The 27762-nt window shown below is 30.0% G+C and overlaps 1 protein-coding gene across 3 annotated transcripts in view; it reads right to left on the bottom strand.

The window, feature by feature from the left end:
* The window catches only part of Nos (Nitric oxide synthase), a 236415-nt gene that overhangs the window by 120907 nt on the left and 87746 nt on the right, over positions 1-27762 (bottom strand). For 2 of the 3 annotated variants that reach the window (XM_071182103.2, XM_071182106.2), the window contains exons 2-3: positions 12651-12768; positions 527-669 (exon numbers count right to left, since the gene is read on the bottom strand). In XM_071182103.2, coding sequence (XP_071038204.2) covers positions 527-669; positions 12651-12768 — 261 coding nt within the window. The remainder of the gene's footprint in view (positions 1-526; positions 670-12650; positions 12769-27762) is intronic. The other variant, XM_071182105.2, reaches the window with a different exon arrangement.

The following is a 27762-nucleotide window of genomic DNA, read 5'->3' as shown; positions in this document are numbered from 1 at the left end:
CATCATGAACGTCCGTTCATTTAGAAGTATCATGAATGTCCGTTCATTTGGACGCAACATGAATGTGGATTTATTCAGACGCATCATGGACGTCTATTTTCTTAAACGCGCATATTGACCTTTGTCAACGATAAAAAGTTAATCGATAAGATGCAGCTTCGCTAGAATGTACAAATATTTATTACATTCCTTGAGTATGTTTAATTCTTTTTTTTTTTCGTTTATAGAATTTTTTTTATTGGGATTCGAAAATAATAATATTTTACGCAAATATTTCCAAACAAAATTATAATTTAATAATTTCTGGCGGATGTTGAGACGTTTAAACAATAGAACATACTTAGGCTAACTAAAATTCTTAGCTTGTCTTACCATTGAAAAACTATTTAAGTAGGCTTAGCATCTGTGTAAAATCAGCGTAGTAGTAAGAAACAATAATATTTGTTTATTCAGTACACAGTTTAGATATAATTATATTTACACGGCCAACAGCATTTAGAATGAGAGAGAATAGAAAAGGGTTAACCTTTTAATACTGCAAAAGTATTGGTCGAAAAAATGTTTGGCATCCCTCAGCACTTCATCCTTGGGTCTTGGCGTCCCCGCTGCTCTTTTGGATGGACAAGACATGATCGATCCCATACATTTTGTCGGACTACATGGCACAGTCTGTGAAAAAAAAGAAACAATATTTAATAGCAACAGCTTGTAACGAGAACATAATTAAATTGCGTTAAATTTGTAATTAATTGCATTAGAAATGACTCAGCCCACTGTTAGAGCAAGGTTCGATTCAACAGCATATTGTAAATTTAAGGCAATGTATTTGTATTTTATGACAGTCACTGTAAAATTAAATGGTTATAGTTTACAATCGGGGGTATATATATATTATATATATATATATAATATATACAATATATATATATACATATATATATATAATATATACAATATATATATATACATATATATATACAATATATACAATATATATATATACATATATATATATATAATATATACAATATATATATATATATATATATATATATATATATATATATATATATATATATATATATATATATATATATATATATATAAACAAACCTAAAACCAATTACATAATGGTGAGCAAAACTTGCAGAAATTCGAAAGTGACGTCATCGAATCATCGAAAGCAAAGAAATACCATAACCAGAAACTGGATGTCAACAAAACTGAACGGAAATTATCGCCTAACTTATTCTACACTTCAGCAAATTAAATCTATTGAGACCTTTTTTAAATTATTGTTATAGTTTTTTAAGAACTTACTATAACTATGCAGTTATTAATATATATATATATATATATATATTTATATAATAAATAAATAAATACAAGAAAACACTAAGAAAATTAGGAAAAACAATAAGTATCATTTATTGCGCTTAAGCTGCAAGTAAACAGCACTCATTAGATAAGTTCAAAATGAAGAATAAAACAAGGAAAAATAATAGACAAATGAAAAAAAGGGGGTGGGAAATAATAAGTAAAAAAAATAACAAACAACATTTTATTTAAAAAAAAAAAAAGAATTGTTAATAAAAAAACCGGAAAAAAAAGCCGGAAAAAAAGATATGATCTTTTCTTCTGCCCACACGATTATATCCGCAAAACAGAGTGCTTTCTGATATGGTATCAATAAAGCCAAAGCAAAATTTATTAATACAATAGTGTGAGGAGCACTCAAAATTTTTTTTTATAAAATAACTACATAAAAATAGATCATAAAAAGTAAAAATAACAAGTAAAAACAGATCATAAGATAAAATAAAAAGAAAAAACATTAAAAAAGGGGGACTATAAAGCGAGTAGCTAAATCATATCAACTTACATGGACGGATATTTTTCAAGAATGATTTAAAAATGTTTTCGCAGAGAGATTGCCAGATTACAAAATATGAAAACAAAAGCGCAAATTGAGAGTAACAAAAGGGTTCTAAAGTGTCGTTCTTACTGCACTGCTGAAGTGATTTGTTATTCTGAGTTTTGATTTGTTAGTTACCAAGGATGGGCCCGAAATGGATGTGCGCAAGGTAATATTATACTGGATAATTTTAAAAATTGATCATAAATAGTTTTAGAAGATAGATGTTTATTTAAGAAAAAATATAAAATAGAAAAGAGAAACATAAATTGCCTGCTTTGCAAATAATTTTAGCCGCGGATTTGCACGTTTCTATGTGCTAATCCATATCGTGCAAATCCGCGGCTAAAATTATTTGCAAAGCAGGCATTTTATGTTTGTTGTTTGTTCTTTGTTTTATTCTTCATTTTGAACTTATATATATATATATATATATATATATATATATATATATATATATATATATATATATATATATATATATATATATATATATATATATATATATATATATATATATATATATATATATATATATATATATATATATATATAGATAGATAGATAGATAGATAGATAGATAGATAGATAGGCTTCCCTATAACTTATACTATCCTATATACTATAAGGAGCCAATATCCATAGGCTCTTTATAGTCCCTAGCCGGGTGGTTTCACCCGTAGTAAATACTATTCGAAGTCACTGCAGGGGGTTACAAACTATTCATAACATACAAGGATAATATGCAAAACCTATTCAGCATTATTTAGCTTTTACTACTAGTACTACAGAAGAAGCACAGTTTTGGTTAGACTTCTGAAAGCAAGCATCATGATGCACCGCAGCAGGGTTATTTTACGGTCACATGTAGGACACCTTTTAATGCATTTTCCTAATTAAATGTGTCTTAATGCAGTTTTAATTTTTTTTTAAATTTGAAATTTTAAGTTATTTTCATTAAGTGGAAACGATTCTTTAATTAATTTGTATAATGATTGTGTTTTTGAAGAGTCTAAAAGAATTTTTTTTAATAACAATTCAAGCTTTTTCGGATAGCTTAAAACATGAAGTTTAGTTTTTTAATTTTGGAAATTTAGAAAATAAGCATGTTTCTCATTTGTTCCCAGATTTTTTATAATTATCGATAATATTATAAAGAATGTTGTGTTCTAAGAAATTAATAAAAATATTTGATCGACTATTTTAAGCGTTTTTATTTTAACAAAAAGGTATGACATTGGGTACCCCTCTCTCCCTACTCACAAACTGCCATTTCCCGCTCCAAAAATGACATTATTTGTGGATAACCCCTAAATTTTAGAAAAAATTCTTAGTTATGACATTTTTATGTAGTTTATTTCTAGCAGTCTAAACTAAAGTATGTATTATTAATTGAATGAATAAACGTTTCTTACATGCATAAATATCTCTATATACATTTTTTCACACACTTTTTAATATATATATATAAATACCGATATTGATTTTTTCTCAATTATTTTTGAATTAATTTAGATAAAATTAACTAGTTTAGAGATGGTTCATTTTTGTAGATATTGTTTGCTTATTCCAATTTCATCTTTAAATGAAGTAGGATCAGGTGGTGTAACAGTCTTTCGAGAGGGTGGTTTTATTAAGTCGTATTAATTATTATACTGCAATTCTGTTAGATAATTTCCCCCAAACATTAAAAAATATTTACTTTATCGCGTCTAAAGTAAATCAAGCGAGTGTACATTTTATTCCACGAAACAGAGTCATTTTTTGTTTTTGAATTATCTTTTTTTGATCTATAAAGATGATATTTCTTCGTGAGTTTAAATCTCGATTATTCGAAGCTTTTTCATTCAGGGGCTTCTTTCAACTGAAGTTTATCTTGAAATGTTTTTATTTGTTTATATTTTTTTAGATGTACTTATTTTTTTTCTTCTTAATTTCAATAACATAAATAAGTATAAAGTAAATATAGAATAGTTACCTTTGGTTTGCTAAATAAATTTGAAAGTTATAGTCTTCGTTGTTTTATATGTATTTTTTTTGTTTTAATTTATTTTTGTTTGGTCGTCGTTAAGAGCTATAAAGAAATTTAAAAGTTGTAGTTTTCATTGTTTTATCCGTATCTTTTGTCCTAATTTGGTCATTATTTTCACTTCCAATTTTTGTTATAAAGGATGTGTGTTGTGTCATTTATGCAAAAATAATAATAAATAAATAAATAAAAATAAATAAATAAAAAATTAAAAAAATAAGTAAATAAAATAAATAAATAAATATTAAATAAATATGAAAATAAATTATGAAATCGTAGTGTAAATGAAATAAGTCAAAGCTTTACAAAGCTTACAGAGTCTTACAAATCAAAGTAATAAATTTACCAATACGTTACCAACGTTACCATACGTTCATAGTTACCAATGGGATCAGCAAACGACTCAGAAGGAGACGCAACTTTGTTCAAATGATTTGTTAAGAAAAGATACAAAACAGTACAGCTAAATACTTATTTATATTGTGTATATATATATATATATATATATATATATATATATATATATATATATATATATATATATATATATATATATATATATATATATATATATATATATATATATATATATATATATATATATATATATATATATATATATATATATATAATTATTTTTTTTTCAAGGAATTTATTCAAGGGTCATATTAAAGTTAAATACAGAGTAGCACTAGTGCAATTATATTGATGAAATTAGATCAGAGGTTCCCAATTTTTTTGGTTGTGGTACCCTAATCGATCGACCTTCATTTGTCGGAACCCCGAAACTAAATGAATAAATTCTTTTAGCAATTGTGAACTTTAACAATTCTTTTAGAAACTGTGAATTAATTACCTGAAGACTATTAAGTGTTTTGAAAATATGTAATGATCTAAATTTTATTAATTATTTTGAAAATATCTATGTAATGTTTTAAATTATATTAATTATTTTGAAAATATCTATGTAATGATTTAAATTTTATTAATTATTTTGAAAATATCTATGTAATGATTTAAATTTTATTAATTATTTTGAAAATATATATGTAATGATTTAAATTTTATTAATTATTTTGAAAATATCTATGTAAGGATTTAAATTTTATTAATTATTTTCGAAAATATTTAGTGAGTAAATGAAGAACGAATTTTTTTCATGGTATGACTGACAGACAGTTGAATTCACAAATCTGGAGCGGCATTTAGTCCTGTTCTGAATTTGATTTTAATGAACTGAAAATGAATGAGTTGCATTATGGTTTCCATTAAAATAAAAACGAAAAAAAAAATTAATATTGAGAATGGTTACAGAGAAACATACTTCTTCATGGTAGAATTAAATTCGATGCGGAAAAGAAACAAAAATATTAAATAAATAGTAGGTTTTTATTGGATATACATTTAATTACTGGTTTCGAAAACCGTAACTGGTTAAAAATAATTCCTAACCCTCGGAGCCCCTGTGTTTTTTTACGGAACCCTAGGGTTCCGAGAAACATCGAGATAAACTCTAAAGCATCAATGCTAAATAAAAGCAACAAAGATATACAAAAACTGAAATGGACTTGTTAGCTCACGTAAAATTTTGAGTATCGCATAGAAAAGTTATATTCAAAAAAATAGTACGAACCATAACAAAACCAGTGCATTATTTTTTAAAAAATTGAATTCCAGGTCTGTCAACTACTACGCTTTTGGCAAAATATTTTATAAAGACGTAGGCATTTAAAAATTAAATCTTTCAGAATTTTCGGTAACTTTGCTAATGTTTTAAAAGCTTCTCCACGAAAAATCTAGACTAAAGTAGCGTTGGATATGAGCTTTAAAATCATATATATGTAGTGGTGTGAAAAATAAGTTTAAATGAATAAAAAATAATGCATTAAAACACATTCTTAGCTACCACTAAAATAAATATTTACAAAAAGTGTAGAAAGTTTGAATGCAGCGTTGAATTCCTCATTCATCGGGGAAACATTTCAATCGCATTGAGTTCTATTTTTATTTTCAAGACTCTCAAGTTAAATTACTGAACTTTTCACAGCAGACTTTTACTATGACAGACTATGTTAAATTAAATTACATTAAAATTTATTTTCTGATAATATGGCTAATTTATGCATATATATTTATCAACTTATGCACGTTAAATTCTTTTGCAAATTCTATTGTATTTAATGAACAATATTTCTCTGATAAAATATATTTACTGCATTTTCTCCAAATATGTTATTTTATCATGTATCAAGGTATGATTTATCTATATTTATTAATTACGTCTTTCATTTTTCAACAATCAAATATTGTACATAACAAATCATGTTTTATCTTTATTTTTAATTTAATTCTACAGTCAATATTTCTAATGTTATGTAAAAACGTCAATTTATCATATAGAAAATTTTCATTGTTTTATTATTTCTCAAGCAAACGGTTTGATTTTTTATGGCTACCATAATGTTTGCCAAATCAATGTTTTCTACCTTACTGTATGTAATTTGATGATGAATGGGATAGGGGCCGCTTCACAGCCCAGGAGCCCAGTTTATTAAAATAAAGCAAGCAAGCAAATTATCATTCCATTTCTTCAACAGGTTGCTAGTTACAAGTTGATTAAAGTCTTAGAACACAAATAGAACATTCGGTTTGAACTAGAAATTATCGAACAGAAAATAAATATAACTCTAATCTTAATTTCGCAGTTGACTAAGAACATTTTAGAAAGCAAAGCGAAACCCGTTTAAATACAAAACTGAAACGGTGACACATTTCTGAAAGGGGTGTTAACGGCATGACCCTCAACAAGTAAAATTTATAAAGAGAGTCCATTAACTCCCACACTCTAATTAAATATTACAAAGTTAACTTCCCAAACGATTACTTTTAAAATATTATGCAGCTTTAAAATTTTTAGAATTTTAGTAAGCCAATTTGAGTTAATCTACCACGTACAGCAAGCAATATGGCAACTTAACCTCGCGCTAATTTATTTCTAGTTCTGAAAATCTGGCAACCACGCATTTTCACGATAATGCTTTACTGAAAGAAAAAAAAATGTCGTCTGAATTATAAGCAAATTCATTTTCGATGATAAATTAAACCTTAAAACACAAGAACTTCGTTGATTACACTTCCCAAAATTACTTTGAACTTAAAATTATATCGATAGAATAATCATCCAACCGATATTAGCCAAAAACTCGCAAAAATTAAAATGATTACTCGCTTGTCGCACATTAGCCGAGTTATCGTTTGGTGCGCATAAATCAGAGTAATGCGGTCATTTACGAGATATTACTACGCCTTTACTTGAAAGCTGGGTAGCAGGATTAAAAACAATTCTCTTTAAGAAATAAAAATTTCAGGTTCGAGAGTGATATTTTGTGTGACACCTCAAAGTGTTTTAAGCTGGGAATTAATTTATTCCATTTCAGGATAATAGGTGCAGCAATAAAAGATAAATTTAATTAGATTTTTCGTTTAATTTAAAATTGTGTGACAAAGTTTTATTACAAATTATCCTTTTAAGTTCTGTTCATTTTCACCTTCTTATTTCAAAGTGAAATGAGTTAAACATAACTTGTTATAATTTGAGGGATGAATTAGAAAATTCCCTGAATTTTAATGCCATTTCAAATGTTTTGAGTAAAATACATTTTTAAAATTTTAAATATACACTTAAAATATCATCGCTCCAGTTCTTCGTTATTTCGTTAATAAAGTATTTTTAAATAATTTAATATTTTGTTGTATTTTTTTTCCGCACAATATATGAGGTTTAAAAACGATAACTTAGAAATGAATATTTAGAAATCATCTATCCTTAAAGTGTGCACACAAGTTTAAGTAAACTATTCTAAACACTATTTAAATGAAAATAGTCTATTTTGAAATACATTCTATTTATTAGTCGATTATTTAGTATAAGGAAAAACTATTGTTGCTGACCAGCCGTTAACAGTTATAGCTTTTCCAAAAACTGAAAATTTTAAATCATTAAAAAAACTATTGATATTAATGTTCATTAGAAAATTCATTTCTAAAGAACATTTAAAGAAATAGGTAATTTTCAGAGAATTATAAAATATTCATGATAATTCCATACATATTAAAAAAACTATAATAATAAATATTTCTGATGAAACACGTTGTGATCTGTCGACAATTTTTTAATAGTCATTTGTTGTCGTATTTAGTAGCCTTGTGTTTGGTGGCAGCTATTAATTTTTTCCTATATGAGTTAGGTATTAAGAACATAACTAATTATAAACATAACCTATAATAATAAGATATTGAAAATTAACCCAGTAAGGAGCAGTGGTGGCTCAGGGGATAGAGCACTCGCCTCTCGGGTGCTCTATCCGGTAAATCGGGTTTGAATCCCAGCGATGACTGGTCAATACAAATTCCGCATCAGGCACGCACCGACCACAGTGCTGACGAAAAATATCCTCAATGGATCATAGGTTAGGATCCCCTTGCCGCCTGGCTTACCGTTCGAGGTTTTCGTGGTTTACCTCTTCATTTAACGCAAATGCAGGTTAGTTTCAATGAAGGCGAATTTCCCCCAATACTTGATTAAGGAGTGTTTTCTGGATTGGGTTTTAAATTATGCAAGGCTACGGAGTCGAAAAATGAAGTCAAACTCAAAATTAGATCAGCTGTTCAACGGTTATAAAATATAAAAGGAAATTGAGTGAACAGAATTTTTATGAGTGAAAAACGTAACTTTTCAGATTTGGGGATAGATTTATTACAAAAATATCAAAAGATGAGCATTAACCACAACAAGAAATTCAAAATTGTGTGTTAAATATTCAAAAAGATATTCTTTTCTATTTCTGAGAATTTCCATTTCTGTGATACTGGCCACGAATGTCTCTTTTTATTTTATGATAATTGCCTGCTACATCACAAAGCCTCCGCACGGTTTTTTATAAGTAGTCTGCGCTGACTAATTAAAAAGTGATCCAACTGTGCGCATTTATCCAAATTGTTTTTTTAAAGCAATTGGGAGAAGTTTATCTTATATATTTGAGAATTGAATTTGTGGTGGTTGACAAGTAAATAAGACAAACCATAAATTAAACAAATTTTAAGAGATATATTTACTACCACTTTCTTAATTTTACTAGATTTTGTATTAAATGGCTCTTTTGTGTATTGGTTCAACCTCATAGTGATCAGATCGGACTATCTGTAAAAAACCGGAGTCGTTGGTACGTCATTAACAAAAAGATCTCTTATTTTAAGGCATTTACTTATGTATGTTATAGAATCGCAAATAGTTTAACAAAAGTTTTATCTCAGAATTTCACTTTAGCTAAATTAAAAATACATTCTCGTAAATTTACTGTAACTTCATAATAATTTTCCTTATTATCAGCCAAGGCCACCGCGGAGTTAAGTATTTTTAAAAACTAAAATGCTGCCGAATATCATTCTCGTTTTATTTACCAATAAGTTCACTACTAAGAATAAAATTCGGTTGATAAAAAAGAGTATTTATCGCCACGAACATATTCAAAAATATTCCATTTCAGAAAAAAAAGAAGATAAATCGTGCATTTAATGAAGTGGAGTAAAAATGGAGTTTAAATATTCGTTTTTGCATTCTTAACTCGATCTTTTTGAAATTGCTTTTAAGAGCTTTCGTCTGCTTTACTTATTTACTTTTATATTTCTTGTAAAGCCTGAGGAAAGGAGTTGGTCTTTTCTTGCAATCAAAACTGCTTTTCGTATGGCTTTATAAAGCGAAGAATCGAACAAAATTGAAAAGTAATTTAAGTCGAGAATCCTTGCGGGAAGAAGGGATTTGAGAATGTTTTGTTCTTTTAACAAAAGAAAAAGCTTTTAAAATAACAGTTTAGTAGTATCCGTAAATTTTAAAAAAATGAAGGTTTTTGAAATTTTATTTTTGATTTTAAAATTAGAGGAAGAATGATTAGAGGAAATGATTTTGAGTATAATTTTAATTTCTTGAAATAAAATCACATGAATAATGAAACTATCGTCAATTCTATTTTGTGGAATTAAATATGGAGATTCCAACTATTTGAGATTATGGCGAATTTTTTTAAACAAACGAATTTCTTTAAGAAAATTATTAAAACGGAGGAACTTAAGCATTTATTTATTTAATCTTATATTTATCGCTTAAAATTATTTAGGTTTAGTGGTGGACAAAATTATATTAATTCTAATTTGTTAAAATATAATTATATTACCCTTTGCTCCCACTGGGAAAATATTTTCTGAAACTACGGAGAAAATCCATAATCCTCTGTAAATCTGTAGCAGCTCACTTTACTTTTACAGATTTTTTTCGTAGTTACAAACATTACTTCTTAGCTCTTTTTGGAACAGTTACAAACGTTACTCCCTAGCTCTTTTTGGAGCAGAAAATTTCAATTGAAAATTTTAGTCCAACTGACCATCAATGAAATGTCACCTTAGACTATTTTTGAAGTGAAATGGCACACTTTAACTCCTTGTTGTTTAAAACAGGGATGCCAACTGCTCCTCTTTCTGCAAAAGTTTTGATAAATAGGTTGCGGATTTAATAGTAAAGCTTGTTGACTAAGGATAATTGCGCATACTTTTTAAAAATGGTCATCCCGGGAGAACTACAAGAAAGTTACATTTCATATAATATTTCGAAGTTTTGATATGTAGTAGTGAAAAAATTACTGACAGCGAAAATTACTAAAAAATTAAGCAGATTACGGTCGCAAAGTGGACACCTCTCTCCTTCATTTGAGATAGTGCCCGTTGGCAACTGCGATAATGACGATAGAAGTTGTCGAAGATGTTGGCTAGAAATAAGGCTCCTATACTATCAGAGCTGACCTATCAAGCAATATTGGAGCAAACAAGTTCGCAAGTTAACGCATATCTGCCAACTTTTATTCCCTTTAAGGATGATTTTCCCCAGTGGTAGAAAAATGAAATTTTAAATACAATTTTAGGCAGAAACATTCGTTGTATTTTAAACAAGCTTATGTGGATAATTATTTAAGTATTGCATTCTAATATATATGCTTAATTTTTTTAAAAATAGTGGTGAATCAAAAATATTATAAATTAAGTTTCTAAATGAGAGGAATATATAGAAAGCATACATTTTTCTACCACTTTAAATATAGAAATAAAATTTTACGCCAACTGCGTAAAAGTTGGCAAGTATGTTAACGTTATGTTAGTATTAGTCATGTTATTACAGAGATGCCAACTGCACCGGACACGCCAAAATAATTTAAAAAACGGTAAATAATTACAAAGTAAATTTTGCAAATAGTCGACAATATTTGCTTGCTTTTAAAAATGTAAAGCATGTTACAAGTGCTATAAAGTGGTGAATAATATAAGCCTACGCATAGTTTAGAAATAGTGGTGGAATAAAATCTACTAAATCGAACTTATTAAACCAAGAATTACAATTAATAAACTACCACTTGAAAATATTTATTCGCACTGCTTATGTTAGCTCTTTGCTCCAACAGTAAATGATAAGTCGGCCCTTTTAATTCAGGGGCTCTAGCTAGAAACATGTAGCGGGCTTTGTGGAGGCATGTTTAAAGGATTTGTTCATTAAATTTGTAACATTTGTTGAATAAGTGGTGCCAGACTGGCTACACTGAATCGAAATGGTTAAACCCCAACATAATGTGTCCTAGTGTAAAAAACGATGTATAAAATATATATATAATATATAGTGATGATCAAATTACACTTTTTAACAAAAAAGTGTAAGATTTCAAATCAGACATGAACTTTTGCTACCACCTGATATAACATACACCTATAAATTGTATAATATAAACAAAAATATATATTTTTGTATATTTGACGGGATTTGAATATATATATATCTATATATATGCATGCCATAATTCGTGTAGAAATATTCTATTTGTATATAGAGGTTCTTTGTCCACACTATCCCCCTTCTCCCCAACATTAAGCTGAAGTATACTTCAGCTAATGATATATGCCAGCTCATGTAAAGATACTATATGCTAAAAAATAAATGTCATATATATATGACATTTATTTTTTTATAAAGCAAAGGCACATGATGCCTTATCAACTTTAACGAGTCAACATGGAATTTTATTTTAGTTAGTCAGTTATATGGCGTTTAACTGTTTTTACATGTATATATGACTGTTTTTTTTTAATTAACCGAGTTCAAATAAATAGTGTAAAATTAAAAATAGTTTTCATTTCTTACATTGAGCCTTGCTTCAAAATCGAGGAGAAGAGAGTCTTTGTATCGAATGCTTCGGATTCGTGTATTCAACTCAAGAATATCAAGTACTTTAACAACGTCTATAGTACTGCCTCATAGAGGAAAGGGCCAGTACATACTCAGCTGGTTGTTAACGCAATTTCAGTGAAATTTTTTTTCACAAATTAATTCTCGCTGTCTAAATTACGATTTATGAAACCCATTAAGGTTGGGCTAACCGTGGAAGGCAATCGTGGTTTTAACTGACGCAAATGTAGATTAAGTCAAATAAAAAATCCTCTAAGAAGGTTGGTTTGTACTAATGCTTGCTCCAGGAGTTCTGTACAAACTTACATCAGTACAAACTTACAAAGTTGAACATTGATAGTTTTAAACTCCAAATTGGGTCAGTTTTTCAATGCCGGTAATGGAAATAAAATAAAATGAAATTAGATTTGAAAAAATGATCTTACCTCAGTTGATTTTAAGAATAAGGTTTCTATAGACTCATGTCCAGAGATAATGTTTTTCAAGCGTACAGGTCTACGAGATGGGGAGGATACAGAGCTTTTTCGGCTGCCTTGATTGCTACTAGAAAAAAAGAAAAACTTATTATCACGATATACCTTTATATAAAAAAGAAAATTATTAAAATCAAAGAATAATTTTATATTTTTTATATTTTAGTCTAGTTCTAAAGATTAAGCATATTTTATCTTTTCAAACATTATAATGTTAGATTTCAAATGCTTTAAATTGCTCCCTAATTATAACTTTTCTTCATATTGACATTTTGCTTAATTTTTCACGTAGACAAATGACAGATAAAACGTTACCTTACAGTTACTAATAAATGTTTGAAGCGAAGAATAGTAATAGCTAAATAGTGTCATTTTTTACGACGATAGAGGCTTTATAGAAGAGCTTTTAGATAATGTGATAAAGTTTGAACATATCTTATGAGACAAAAATAAGAAAAGAGTGTATGTTAAAAATACTAAACTTCAGCTAACGATGTTTTTTTACTATAAAGCCTGAAAAAGGACCATGAACACTAATAGGTAAAAAATCACCTTATTCTATAAATCTCCTAATGATTTTAATGTTTAAAAAGCAAATGTATCAAGTACATTAATTATATATTAAGTGTCAAAAATTGAAACAGAAAAATTGTTAAAACAGACCAGGCATTCAACCAGAGATATTTTTAAAAAAATTCAAAGATACGTCACTTTTTCTAAGGGTATCAATCTCGACTACTTTTACTGAAACACAACATTTTTTGTGATATTAAAACAATCATTATGGAATATCTCGACAAATTTTTTCCCAATACTTAATCCAGAAGTTTCCTTGTCTTCGAGATTGGATTCAAAATTACAAGACTACTAAATTACAAGAAACTCAAAAAATGAGTCGGCTGTTCAACGACGGTTATAAGACAAAATAAAGTATTTAGTATAAAGTACTAAAGTATTATAGTAAAGTTTAGTGTATTAGTAATAACGTAAAATAGATTTTATTTGTAAAAATTTTGGAAGTTTATATATCAGAAGAGTTAAGGAAGGAAGAATGTATGGTTGATTTTACAGTAGAGTTAATATTATTTATGCATCGTATACTAAAAACTATACTCAGTGCATAATTAAAAGTGCGCTAAGCTCCAGTTTAAATGCTCTTTCTGAAGTTAACTCTCTCAGGGCCAGCTTTTAACTTCGAGCTTGACAACTGAATTACGCTTAAAAACATTTCCATAGAAAGTTCATTTCAAATGTCATGAAGTTGCAAAGACGATCACCCTTGGAATTCAAGAAGGCAGATGTTGAAATATACGAGAACTTTTAAGTGTTATTATCAAAAAGCTTTTAAGGACCTTATATATTAATGAAACAACTTAAGCCCTCTTAAATCTAATAGATGCAATAAGTCCACCCGAGACTCGGGCACACTAACTTATAAAGTGATGAAATTATTTGAAATAATGATGATTTTTTGTTATAATTGAAATATTATGAATGTTATAATTATTTCAGTTGATTTTCTTCGTCTCGTTATTAGTGGAAAAAATATTCCGACGAATATCTTACTTAAGAACAGCGATCCCGAAATAGTGTTCCTTTGGAACCCTAGGGTTACGTTAAAAAGTCAGGGATCTTCCACGAAATAGATCCAATTTATTTTATTTATATCCTATTAGTATTTATATCCAATTAATAATCAGCCACTTAATTAATAATCCGGGTGAGTTTGTGAAAGTGTTTAAAAAATGGCAATGAAAAAAATGAGAATTTAAAAAAAAATTTAATTTTTTTAACTACAAAGCATTGAAAAAATAAAACGGAAATGTACCCCATCGCGGACATTGTACCCCATCGCGGTTTTGAAATCAAAAGAAAATAACTAAATTCGTTAATAAAGACATATCTTTCTAGAATAAGAATTTTTAATGTTCAATCCATTTTTAGTTTTCATTTCAATGAATACCATAACTTGGCTCGTTTTATTCATTTTCTGCTTATGTATATACACAAACACAAATTAATTACTTGAATAGATTTAGCTCCAGCATTGCGAAATCAGTAGTCTGGCGTAAAACATGGCGTTGATGATCAAAAGATGAAAAAACATGCCATTCTCATACTAAATATTTTCTTATTACCTTTATAGGGTAATATGTTCACAGTTGTCTTTATTTATAAAGTGGAGGTTCTGCACAACGAAGAGCGAGCTTGATTATTTAGGATTTCAAAAGAGTGAGAAGGCCCGCTCTTCAACAGCTGCTTGAGAGCAATACAGCGAGGCAAACTTGTTCCGATTATTTAGGATTTCAAAAGAGTGAGAAGGCCCGCTCTTCAACAGCTGCTTGAGAGCAATACAGCGAGGCAAACTTGTTCCGATTATTTAGGATTTCAAAAGAGTGAGAAGGCCCGCTCTTCAACAGCTGCTTGAGAGCAATACAGCGAGGCCTTGTTCCCTTTTGTTAAAATATTTTTTAGTGGTAGCAAAATTTGAAAATTATCTTTAGCTTAATATTTTTATTTCATGTAATTTTTTCACCACTATACATTAAAATATCAAGATATGATATTAAATGAAACTTTCTTGAATTTGTACTGTAGTGATAGACTTAAAAAAAAATCTTTTCCTTATTTTACAAGTTTTAATTCGCTACCAATGTTATAATACTTTTTCAGAAAACGGAGCAGTTGACATCCCAGGGGTTAGCATTCTCTTATGCAAGATTTAAGTTACAAAAAATAAAGAAGCTCAAAAACACTCTGATTTAACATTTCAGCATAGTTAAAAAATATAGCATAAATTAATAACAATATAACAAATTCAGCATAGTTAACGTTTCAGCATGTTATCAATTTCAACCCCCTAATTTACGATTCTAAGCGTATAAAATATTTATAGTAGCGTGGATCAAAAAAGGTGACATATCTTAATTTCTGATTTATTCATTTTTTGCTTGTCAACTGCTATCATTGTAAAAAAAGAAAAAGTTTAGAACTGTGTATCGAAATTAGGATCCGTGCTTGCTTCGATTTTGCTGTAAAGAAGTTGAAAATCTTTTTTTATTTGCTTTTACTTTAGGTTAAAAGTCTTTTTCTACCATTGTTTGTATATATATTTATATTTAAAGTTAATTAAATATCCTGGTAGTTATAACAAGTTTTTTTTTATATTATTAAAGTTCTTCAGGTCATATTCTACCCTTTGACGCAGAATTTTTATTTAACATAGTTTTCATACTTTTTACATACTTTTGTATTAATTTAAATCAAAATAAGTAAAAAAAAATCATATTTGGCATTTTAATAATTTATGGTTATGAAAATACATCAAGAAATATCGATGTCTTTCTCTGAGTTAAAGGTAAAAGTATCTTAACATTATATAACTTAACAACTTATCTTAACTTTCAAGTCATAATTTTTCTAATTTGCAGTTATTTCGATCAACAATAAACAGTTATTCATGATTGAAATTTCTTTAATGTACAAAATCAATTATTAAAAATTTTTTGAATAGGAATTAATTTTTTTTTCTTCAAACTACTCTTTTTTTGGATTTATATTTTTGTACAAATATAATTCTGGGAATCTGACATTTTTTAAAGTAACTATTAGACTTTTTTATAATTAAAATACACCAAACTATATTTTTGCTGCCCTTCAGTTTAAACGAAAAAACGTTTTAATTTCGCACCTTATTAATATTCAAGCAAAATTGTTTGATGTTATGGTTCAATGTTAAGCGGGAGCTCAAAAACTGTTCGAAACGGGACTATTAGTCAGTATGATTCATAAATTTCATATTTTGAAAATAAAATCAGACAATTAAGCTTATTTCCAATCCTTAATTTTTATAATATAATTAATTTAATCTTATAATTAACCCTCTGAACACTTTTAAAAATTTTAAGCGGATTTTATCAGCTACTAAATTTGTCTAAAAAAACAAAAGTAATAAATTAGAAATTGAAAAAAAAAATTGTGAATAAATTTTAAATAATCTGACGACAAATGTAGGAAAAAAGTTAAATTTACAAGAAAGGACATAATAGCTCTTGAAAGAAAAAAAAAACACGTTTTGTTCGAGCAAATTATGACGAACTTTTTTCACCCAATTTAAGGTTAATTAACTCGCTATTTACAAACTAATTTTCAAAAACCGCGACGAAAAAAAAAATTAAGTTCAATTCTGCGTTCGTAAAAAGAGTGACATCAACATCCATCATCATTTAACCGAATTTGTTACCTACTTCTAATCCCGTGAAAATAACTTAATTCTTTTAACGCCACTAGGGGGTATTTTCTGAGAGATTGTTTTTTTTTTTTCTTCGTTCGTAAAATCATTTAAAACTTTAATCATAGGATTATAGAAACTTTTTGAAATTGTTGAAGCATGTCGGTGAAATGTTTATCTCTCTGAAGGATCGTTTGAAAGCTGACAAAAAAACTGCTACTGAGAATCAACAAAGAAGAGCAGAGAATGTATGTGGAAATTTAAGTGACATTTAAACAAAAGGCATCTAACATTTAAAATTTTACTTTTTAGAGCAGGTTTTTAGCTTTTCCAGTATTAGTTTCAAATTTGTTGAAAGAGAATCCTTCTTTACTTCATTATTTCTTATCATTAAGGAAAAATTTTTGATGAAAAGATATTTAATAAAGGGTAATTACTAGAGCCCGGATTTTGATGACCTAAAAAATCTCAACTAATGCCCTTAAAAAGTGCAAAAAATGCCCTCAAAAAGTGCAAAAAATGCCCTTAAAAAGGGCACAAAATGCCCTTAAAAAGGCAAAAATTGCGCAAAAAATGCCTTAAATAAAGTAAAAATATTGAATTAAAAAAATGTTTTGCTCTTTAAAATTATTATGAGTCATTTAAAAAATATAAAGCAATGCAATACTTCTTCTACGTTCATTAAAGTTTGAAAAATATGTTTTATATCCTAAAATAACAAAAAAAAGGAAAATATATTGACACCAAAATATTTTTCTTTTGTAGAGAAACTTTGAGGGATGTAACAACTCCCATCTCAATATTACTAAATATCAGAATTACATTGGATTATTAATTTTTTTTTTGATAATTTGAAATGTAAACGAGCGTCTCTTGTCTGAAAGTAAATTTTCATTCCTGCAGAAGCTTCTTTCAACGTCTACTGATGTTATAGGTGTGTACTTGAAAAAGACGGTCTCACTTACTGACAATTCTTCTTCAATTTGAAAAGATTTTCCTTCACCTGTTAATATCCTATAGATTTTCTTCATTGTTTGGAAGCCAGTGCAATAATGAAAATTGATAAAAAATAATAAAAATTGGAAAAAATTAACCGAAAACTTTAAAAAATGCATTAAAATGCAAAATACGCCCCAAAATTTAAAGAAAAATGCCCTAAAATCTAAGAAAATGCTCTAAAAGACAAAAAATGTCCAAAAATGCAAAAAATGCAAAAAAATGCAAATGTCATCAAAATCCGGGCCTTAGTAATTACTCTTAATATGTAGGATAGAGGGGACTTGCGTGAACACATGGCAATTGTAGACAAATTAAATTTTTCTCTTATTTAACAACTCTGTAAATTTTGGCAGATTGGCACAGTAGTCTGACGCGGTCTTACGTCAGATGACAAAGAACTTGATTATTAATTAGCGAATTAAAAAGCAAGTTTAACAAGGTAGGGGAAACTTCTTAATTTTTTCTTGATTGCAATTTTAGAATAATTTTATTCATCGTTTTGAATTATAGGAGTCATTAAATTATGAAGGAATATTTCTATTAATTGACACATTTGATTTGCCTTTTTTTTAATAAACCAAAAAAAGCTTATAAATCAATCAATGACATCACGGGACTAGTGTGAACACATAGGTATGGGACTACTGCAGACATGCCAACGCTAACAGAGATTTTTAGTGACAGTAAATTTACTTTTTCTTCTTCAGCGGCACGCCAGCTTAGGGTGAGCCATAGCTTTCCTCAGAAGCAAGTTCCAAGCTGCCCTCTTCTTGGATAGACTCGTCCAGTTTATAACTTTGAGAACTCTTAAATCTTTTTCTAGCCAGATGATCCACCAATCCTTGGTCTTCCCCCTTTTTCGGGCTCCAAATTGTTCTGCATCGAAGAACGTTTTGGTGATCCGGTCATCATTCATTCTAATTAGGTGTTCTGCCTGTTTTAGCCTTCGAACTTATATAAATCTTATTATGTCAGACCCTTTGTAGATCCCATAATGTTCTGAATTAGGTCTTTTTCTCCAACGTCATTGCTATCTAAAATTTCCGCCTTTAGATAGCATTTTAATGCCTAAGTAAATTAAAAATTTTAGTATCAACCCCACGAGGAGCTTTAACTAATTTGTCTACAACTATAGGAACTATTATATGACCTTTGCAAATCCTCATCATCAATATTTATCTGGACGCCTGGGGCCGTTAGCGGCCTTTTTCCCATTCGTCTTGAATTGTGATCTTTAGGGTGGTACTTTGCAAATAATGCACAGTTCTTATACAGATATATTTTCATTACAAAATAACATATAGTGGTGTTAACAAATTAACTAAATGATCAACCTCTGTATCATTTTCGTTTCCACTATTCTTCGAAACCATGAGGCAATTGCGTTCTTTTGAAATCCTGGTGCAATATTTACACATTTGTCATGGCGGAGGCTGCAGATTTCAACACTAAAGTGTTAGCCTAATAACAATTTAGATTTACAAAGTTTGTTTAATTTTGCAATTTCTCAAAAACTTCACGCTATTATCAGGTCTGTTATACTTGTTTTAATTGTTTATGTATCTTGGTGACCAAATCATGTAGTAACTCAGCTTCGTTTTATCAAAAATGAAATATCAAAGAGTAGCATGTGTTACCACTCTAAATATTCAAAAATTTCTATTTGAGTAAAACAGGAGAAGTTGAACATTACGTCCGCAATTATGCCGTATCACCGAACTGCCCGCGGCGGAAAGGTTTTCCCTTCCGGCCGCATGCCAACATCAGATTTAAATGAGACATCTTCGACCGTCAAAAAGTTTTTACCGGCCAGATCTATGAACTACGCACTTTACTCAAAGTTTCTTCTAGAACAAACTACTGATATCGTGGAACTTCGTAAGCTGCGAGATTCCATTGGAGTGATTTCTACCTCAACACCAAGTAGATATTACAATGAACTCTTTAACGCAGCGGTGTCCGCAATTCAAACTGTTGAGTCGAGTCAAAAGAAGTCAACTGCCTCAACTACAATGGAGACAACTATCACTGAGACAGCGGAAATCCCTGTGACCATCCCAGAAAGTAGTGTTACTAATGAAATAGAGACTGAGCCCGTTTCCGAGCACAGTGTTCCGAATAATATCACAACTCCTTCCAGTAAAGATTTGAATATGGATATAGACGAAGAGACATCAGCCTCTGAACCTGAGGTCCAAAATAGAAACAACAAAGAGCCACCAACTAAAAAGAGAAAGAAGAAGAAGAAAAAGTCTGCCGCAGCTACAGAAAATGTTGACCCATCCATGACCCAGAAAAGCTGCACTCCCTCGGAATCTCTTTTCCTGCCGGAGCCCACCCCTATTACTGCATCAGAACCTACGGAGGAGAATACCAACAAAGCTACAGAGCCTTCCACTTCAGTAGAAAAAGCTCAGCCAGTTAAAAATGCTAAAGTCCTCATCCGTGGCCTTCCTGATGATTTTAGTACAGATGAAATATCCCTTGAATTAGGGAAGCGGAACATTGAAATCCTGAAAATAGTCCAGTTTAAGAAGAAAGTGGGTAGAGCCTTTAGGCCCCTCCCCCTGTACCTCATCGTTATGCCAATGCTAGCCAATCACGGGATGATCTACCATATTGAGAGCATCAAGCAGATCCCGATCACCATAGAGAAATACCACGGCGGCCGGTGGCCGCTGCAATGTTTTCGATGTCAGAGTTTCGGTCACACCCAACGCTCCTGCTCCTCCAGCCCAAGATGCATGAAATGTGCCGAAGGGCACTATTCATTCCAGTGCAGAAAGAGCCGAGACTCCCCAGCTAAATGCTGCAACTGCATGCAAAACCACACCTCAAATTTTACTGGGTGCGAGGTCCGCCCCAGTCGAAAGAGGAAAACGACCAAGGACACGCCTACTTCAACATCTCACAGACTTGTTAGCCTCATCAGGGAACTTAAAGACTTGCTGAAGGACCAAAACGTGCGGCATCTTCTCACAACTTTAATCCAGGGGAATTCCCCATACAACTGATGTACTACTGAATCAACTCATGCCTCACCTCATCATGGACTTATTATCTGATCCTAACTTAGAGCTTTGAACTGTATATGACCTCTAGACTAAATGCCAAAACAGTATAGATGAATCGGTTAGAAGCGCTTCGCGCTTAACGCCGAGATTCCACTCATATCAATCAATCAATTGAACATTACGGATTTATTAGACTTTAGCATAAATTATTATTAAGGGTTTTAGAATTATTACTTAAGGCAGTATTTTTATACAAAATATGTTCCATTTTTATTTTAATTGCTTTTTAAGGGGATTGCCAGCATAAAAAAGCGTGGGGATAGCCAGCTGTGTTTCATAGGAATTGTCAGCACGAGGAATGTCATGAGAATTCGAATTGGCAACACGACGTTCGAGTTTCGCAAAAGGTGAAGCGCCTATCGTTTGTACGTTCAGAGCACCGCACGTTTACCTGTAACAAAAAGTTTGAGTTTGAGACGAAAGCGTGCAGTATGGTCTAGACAACACCGATTGATGGTAAGTCCCGAAAAACCGAAGAAAAAGTTTAAAAAATCTCCAAACGAGATTTTCTAAAGGTCATGTTTTTTTCTTTTTTTTAAATTTCTTTTTTACTTCATATATTATTATCATTTTGTGTTTGGATTACACTAAAACTACTCGATCAAGTTTGATGTCGCTTTGGAAGTTTGTTGAGAATTGACTGGAACAATGTTGAACAATGTTTGTTGAGAATTGTTTGTTGGAAGTTTGTTGAGAGTGGCTATGGTTGAAACCAACAATGATCGAAAATGTTTCAAAATTTCGATTTTTTTATGTATGTGTGAATGCCAAAAAAAATTAATTTTTGTTACCTTTTTTTAAAAATGGCTGTCATTTTGAGAAAAAGGACCTTTTTTCGGATGTTTTAGGCTCTAACAATAGCTATACACACATACAATTTTAATTTTGGGTCTCGTCTATAACAGATTATACAGCATGGAGATCATGCTTTTCCAGTCCGTCAGTGCTCTGCCATTTTCGTCTTCATTTTTATGTGTTCATTTATAATTATTCGGGGCTAGAAAAAAATTACAATGTTGTTGAAAGGAGACGAAAAAATATGAAATTATTATATAACTTATCCTTTTATATAACTGAAAAAAAAAAATGTTAAAAACGAGGCTTAAATCCGAACTTGCGACCAGAAAACCACATTAAAAAAGGAATATGCGAAAACTAACAAGCAATAAGGAAATTTAACAGCTCACAAGAAGTTTCAGGATAGCTTTGGGGGGTTAGTACACAATTTTGTAAAGGCATGTAAAATTTACAGAAAATGCTTCAGTCGTTCAAATATTGAGGGATTTAAAATAACATTCTATGACAATCCTACTAGAATTTGACTATCAAGAATTATATATATATAATAAATAAATACAAGAAAACACGAAGAAAGTTAAGAAAAATCGGATATAATCGTGTGGGCTGATGAAAAGATTATATCTCCCCCCCCCCTCCGGTTTTTTAAATAAAATTTCATCCCTTTTTTTTTTCTTTTTTTTAAACTGCTGTTTGTTATTTCTTTACTTATTATTTCTCCCTTTGTCTTATGTCTTTAATTTTTCTTTGTTTTTATTCTTCATTTTGATTGACATTCTTCTACATTCAGACCCTCACCGGTGTATGTCGACAATCACAGATATACTTTGGTGAATGTTCGAAATATTTATTACATTCGATTTGATAGGAATTTATTCGTGGATATAATTACATTTATTCGATATTTTCACCCTACACTGGTGTTTTTTTAAGGTTAAGTGCCACTGCCCGGTATACCCTACACTGATGTTCTTTTAAGGGTAAGTGCCAGTGGACGGTATATCCTACACCATATATGGCAACGTTACTTTTAAAAAGTAACGAGTAAAAGTACAAGTATTTTTAAAAAAAGTATCGAGTAAAAAGTAAAAAGTTCTTATTTTAAAAAGTAACGAGTAAAAAGTACAAGTAAAAGTACAAGTACTAAACAAAAAAAGTAACGATTTAAAAGTACATTTCTAGGAAATCGAAAATTCAAAGCAACCTAAAATTTTATTGAATAATATTCTTATGTTCTTCAATGGTTTTGCAAAATTGGTTTTATTTATTTAATTATTTTTAATTTTGAAAGTTATGGACATTAATTTATTTTTAAATTCGGAGGAATATTGTAATATAATTTTATGATATAATCGTATAATATAATTTTGAAATCAAGTATAATTTTAATATGAAACTTTTTATGGATTTGCACGAAAACGAAATTTTATCTATTGATTTTAACTTTTAGTTTATTATCTTTATTTAAATTACCATTGATTTAAAATTGTTTTACTCTATAGAAACGCGTTTTAAAAGCACAAACATAAACAAAGCAAACACGGGGTTTCAGATAGCTTTGTGATCTTTGAGCTAATAAAAAATAATTGAATGGGCATCAGTATAAGTTGAAACAGAACAGTCTACAGTTTTATTTGTAACAATGGCTAATGCTGAAGTCATGCGAGAAAATCATTTTCCGAACATTTCTGTCAAACGGAATAATTAAAATTTGTAAACGAATTTTAGTATCTGCGGCTAAATTAATACCTTCGAGTGTTCAAGAGTTAAAATAGTAATTATAATAGTTTTCAGTAGCACAAATAGTTCCGAAGTTCTTAGAGATTTGACTGGGCGTTGTTTGACAAGGTCGGGCATAAACATAATTTTAGTAAAAAATGTACTAGGTAAAAATGTATTTAGTAAAAAATGTATTAAGACAAATATGTATTATTAGTGAGTTCAAAAAGAAAATTGAAAAACGTAATAACAAAATCCAAAATTTTTTTTATTTAAAATGTATTAAACAAATGCATAAAACTCGAAAATGAATGAAAATAACTTCTATATTAATATTTTTATTCATTTTGCAAAATAATTGCATTTTGACAGCATTTTTTTTTTAATTTTTTTTTTATTTTAGAAAGCTTACCGAGTCTTAGAAAAAAGTAACGATTTCATTCAACATTTCCGTTGCAAATACTTGTACTTTTTCCCAAAAAAAGTAACGAAAGTTCAAGTAAAAGTACTAAATTTAAAAAGTAACGAAGTACAAGTAAAAGTACGTACTTTTTACTTGTACCGGCGGTACAAGTAACGAAAGTAAAAGTACTGCCATATATGCCCTACACTGATGTTTTTTTAAGGTCAAGTGCCATTGCCCGTTATATATTTGCCCGATACTCCAAACACTGATGTTTCTTCTAATCTATCGTCAGTAAGTATTAAAATATAGAATAAATATAAATATATCAAATAAATATAATAATTTTAACGAATAAATTAATATAAAATTTGATATAACAAATATTTCGGACATTCACCAAAGCGACTATGTGATTGTTGACATTCACATGTGAGAGTCAGAAATAAGGGTATTTAGTAAGTATTACGGGCATGCACCAAGCGACTACGTGAATGTTGACATTCTCCAGATTTCGGTGTTTCACCGTAACATATATATATATATATATATATATATATATATATATATATATATATATATATATATATATATATATATATATATATATATATATATATCTGTGTGGGTGTGTGGTGTGCATAAAATTATTGATTAAAAATGCATGGTGACAGTCACAAAATTGAAGGATTACTTTTATGCAGCACAGCTCCGCACGCATAAACCATATTGTTAAATAAATAAAACTAAATTCATTGATGTTACAACAAAACGACCACAAATTATTTTATGCTATTTGTTTTATGTGCGAAGTTTGTTTTAATGATTCTAATTCAGTCGGAAATTAAATTAAATTAAAATAGAATGAATGCGCGCTGCCCACCACACCAACAAAACTAGTAAACTACTCTTAAAGTTAACATAAGTCAACTACTTAGCTAAAAAATATGTCAGTTAGAGAATCTCTGCCTCTCTGCCAAGGATTTCCGTTCTTAAAATATTGAATTGAAAAGGTAAAGCAGTGAGCTCTCGTCTGTTCTCTTAGAAATTTTACTAACTGTTTAGTTCTATTGAGACTCTGGTCAAGCCAGATAAATATAAATATATTTTTAGAAGGTAGAAACAAATAACCTGCTCTTCACGTATAATAAGTTTCGCGCCTGGTAAGTCTTGAAAACGGGCGCCTATTTTTGAGCTCTTAAAACATGTCGACTGTCATTTCCAATTTGTATAATTTTGAAGCAAATGGAATTTCTAATCAAGAAAATAACAACTTATTCTACCAGAATATAAACTAAACACAGATTTGAAAGTAATTTACTATAGTGTAACTTAAATCACACAAATAATAACGCTATTTTAATGTCAATGAAACTTACCTAAAACTTTTATGTTAGTAAGTGTGAAACGATTATAAGGTTATTCTTTTCCGACAAGCGTAATTCGGAAAGTCTCCGGGAAGGCACATGGATGGCATTCCATTGAATACGATTTTGTCCACCGCGACATTTTGATTAATCAAATATATAAATCTAAGATTCTTGGTGGAACTCGGTTTTTTAACCCTTTCATGTGCTATTTATTTCTAGTAAAGGTAAATTAAAGTATTTTTTGAATTGAAATTGTTTTAACCTGTTAGTGACCAGCGTCATATTTATAGGACAGTTTCCTATTACAAAAACATATTTTGTGGTAGGACAATCGTTTCAGTTTTGTCTTTTATCTAGGAGAATTAAGAGATTCCCTTCTGCCATAATTTAACAGTGATTTAAGTTTCTATCACTAGATCTTATAAGGTACGAGGACATTTCGAAATGAAACAGTAACAAACAGTTGATATTAGCCATTTAGTTGAATAACATATTTAGTTGAATAACTTTTTTCATAAAGTCACTTTTTGCACCACTTCAATTTAAAAAGTCGGGTTAAGAATAATAATCGATATAAGGAAGAAAAAACCCAATTAGTTTATAAAAAAGCATTTTTTTTGGTGGTTAATATATGTAACACGACGATATATTACTTATTGACTTTTATTTTTCTTTATTTATAAAATAAATTTTATAAATGTTACAAATTTCAAAAAGAATTACGTATTTTATAACTTTTATACGTTTTTTTAAACTAACAAATGGTTACCAATTTTATTCAAACGCACTTCAAGAAATTGTGGTAGCCATAAGAAAAGCAAGCCGCTTGCTTGTGAAATAATAAAACATTGAAAAATTCAATATGACGAATTGACGCTTTTACGTATCACTAGAAATATTGATTGTAGACTTAAATTAAAAATAAAGATAAAACATGATTTGATATGTACAATAATTGCTTTTTGAAAAATGAAAGACATAATTGATGAATTTCAAGAAATCTGAAGTTGTTAACAAATGGAAACATAAATTAAAAGTATAAAAAAGTGGTGGGAAGTATACTTCCCACGGCCTTCGAAATGGTTAAGTGGTGGTTTAGTTTTTAAATTATTTACTCACCGCACTCTTTTTTTCTCTCACTATCACTGTATACATGTTATAGCGAAGTAGATAGGGGGAACTAGCCCCCTTCTCGCTATCGCTCACCAGCCCCCGGATTTGCTTCCTCAGATGCTTGATGCTTTTAGGTACGTGTTTGCCCTGCTAATATTTCGATAAAACTTTAAATACAAATCATCTCTTACTTCATTATTTCTTATCTTTAATCAAAATTCTATGCGTATAAAGACTTTTGACAAATCTTATACTATAATACGAGGAATGGTTGCCAAGTCGAAAATCGCCCCAGAATTAATAAACTCCGGTAAACTTGGGGGTCTGGGGTTTTTGGCCACGAGGAATCGATTGGCGCCGGTTTTGAAGCGCTACGGTCGAGCAGTTCGGAGTTACAGATAGGATATTTTCAAACTTTATTAGTTCGCCGTAATGGCTATAGATACTTTTCTCCACTCTTATAAATGTATGCTAATGCGAACCTTACAATTGAAATATTAATTTTCGACAACTTAATAATATACGAAGGAATTAATAATTTAATTATAAGGTTCGCATTAGTTTACATTTATCAAAGTGGAGAAAAGTTTAACTTTTGTGTTAAAATCACCGTCAACAATGTCCGACATTTCAACATTCATCAGATTTCAAGCTACATTTTCAACATGCAGAACGCACCTCTACATGAAATTCTTCAAGGAGCCGGAATTTTGGAACGACAAGCGATCAACTCAATTCTACCCGCAAATGGACAACTAGAAGATACCGTCATTGTCTGAATGCTTCTCCATTACGCCGAACAAGCTTACCCGACCGTCAAAGTTGCCGTACTTCACCCTGAATTTGTCGCACGCTTCTACGTTACAACAGCGGATGGCGCTTATGAAGGAATGGCTCTTCTCAAGGATATCAGCGACCAGAACAAGGCTTCCAACTATCTATACGGCGTTCAACAAGGATTCGACGTGCTACTCATTCCCATTCACAAGAGAGCTCAAATGAATAGAGGCGAGCACTGGATGCTGGGAATTTACGAAGCAAGCTATGGAGAACGTCAACTATTAGTCTGCGATCCAGTCGACAACCCACTGCCCATCGATGCTGTTTTGAGAAAAATACTGCGACACGTTTTGAATACCGTTGTTACGAATGAAAAGCTGAAAGGATGCATCATGAAACCTCGCAACGCTTACAACCACCAAGATGACGCGTCTTCCTGCGGTGTTTACATCGTCTTTTATGCTCGACAATACCTCTCTCATCGACGCCTTTTCCTGGACAAGAATTTTCAAGAAGCCGATGAACGGAAGCAAATTTACGAATTCGTTGTGAACAGTGACCAATTGAACATGTCGGG

Source organism: Parasteatoda tepidariorum, chromosome 4 (genome assembly GCF_982258835.1).
Source record: "Parasteatoda tepidariorum strain Cologne lab strain chromosome 4, Ptep-v5.0, whole genome shotgun sequence".
In the NCBI taxonomy this organism is placed as follows: domain Eukaryota; kingdom Metazoa; phylum Arthropoda; class Arachnida; order Araneae; family Theridiidae; genus Parasteatoda; species Parasteatoda tepidariorum.
Note: the sequence above shows the minus strand (reverse complement) of the source record. Positions and strands in the feature narration are given on the sequence as shown.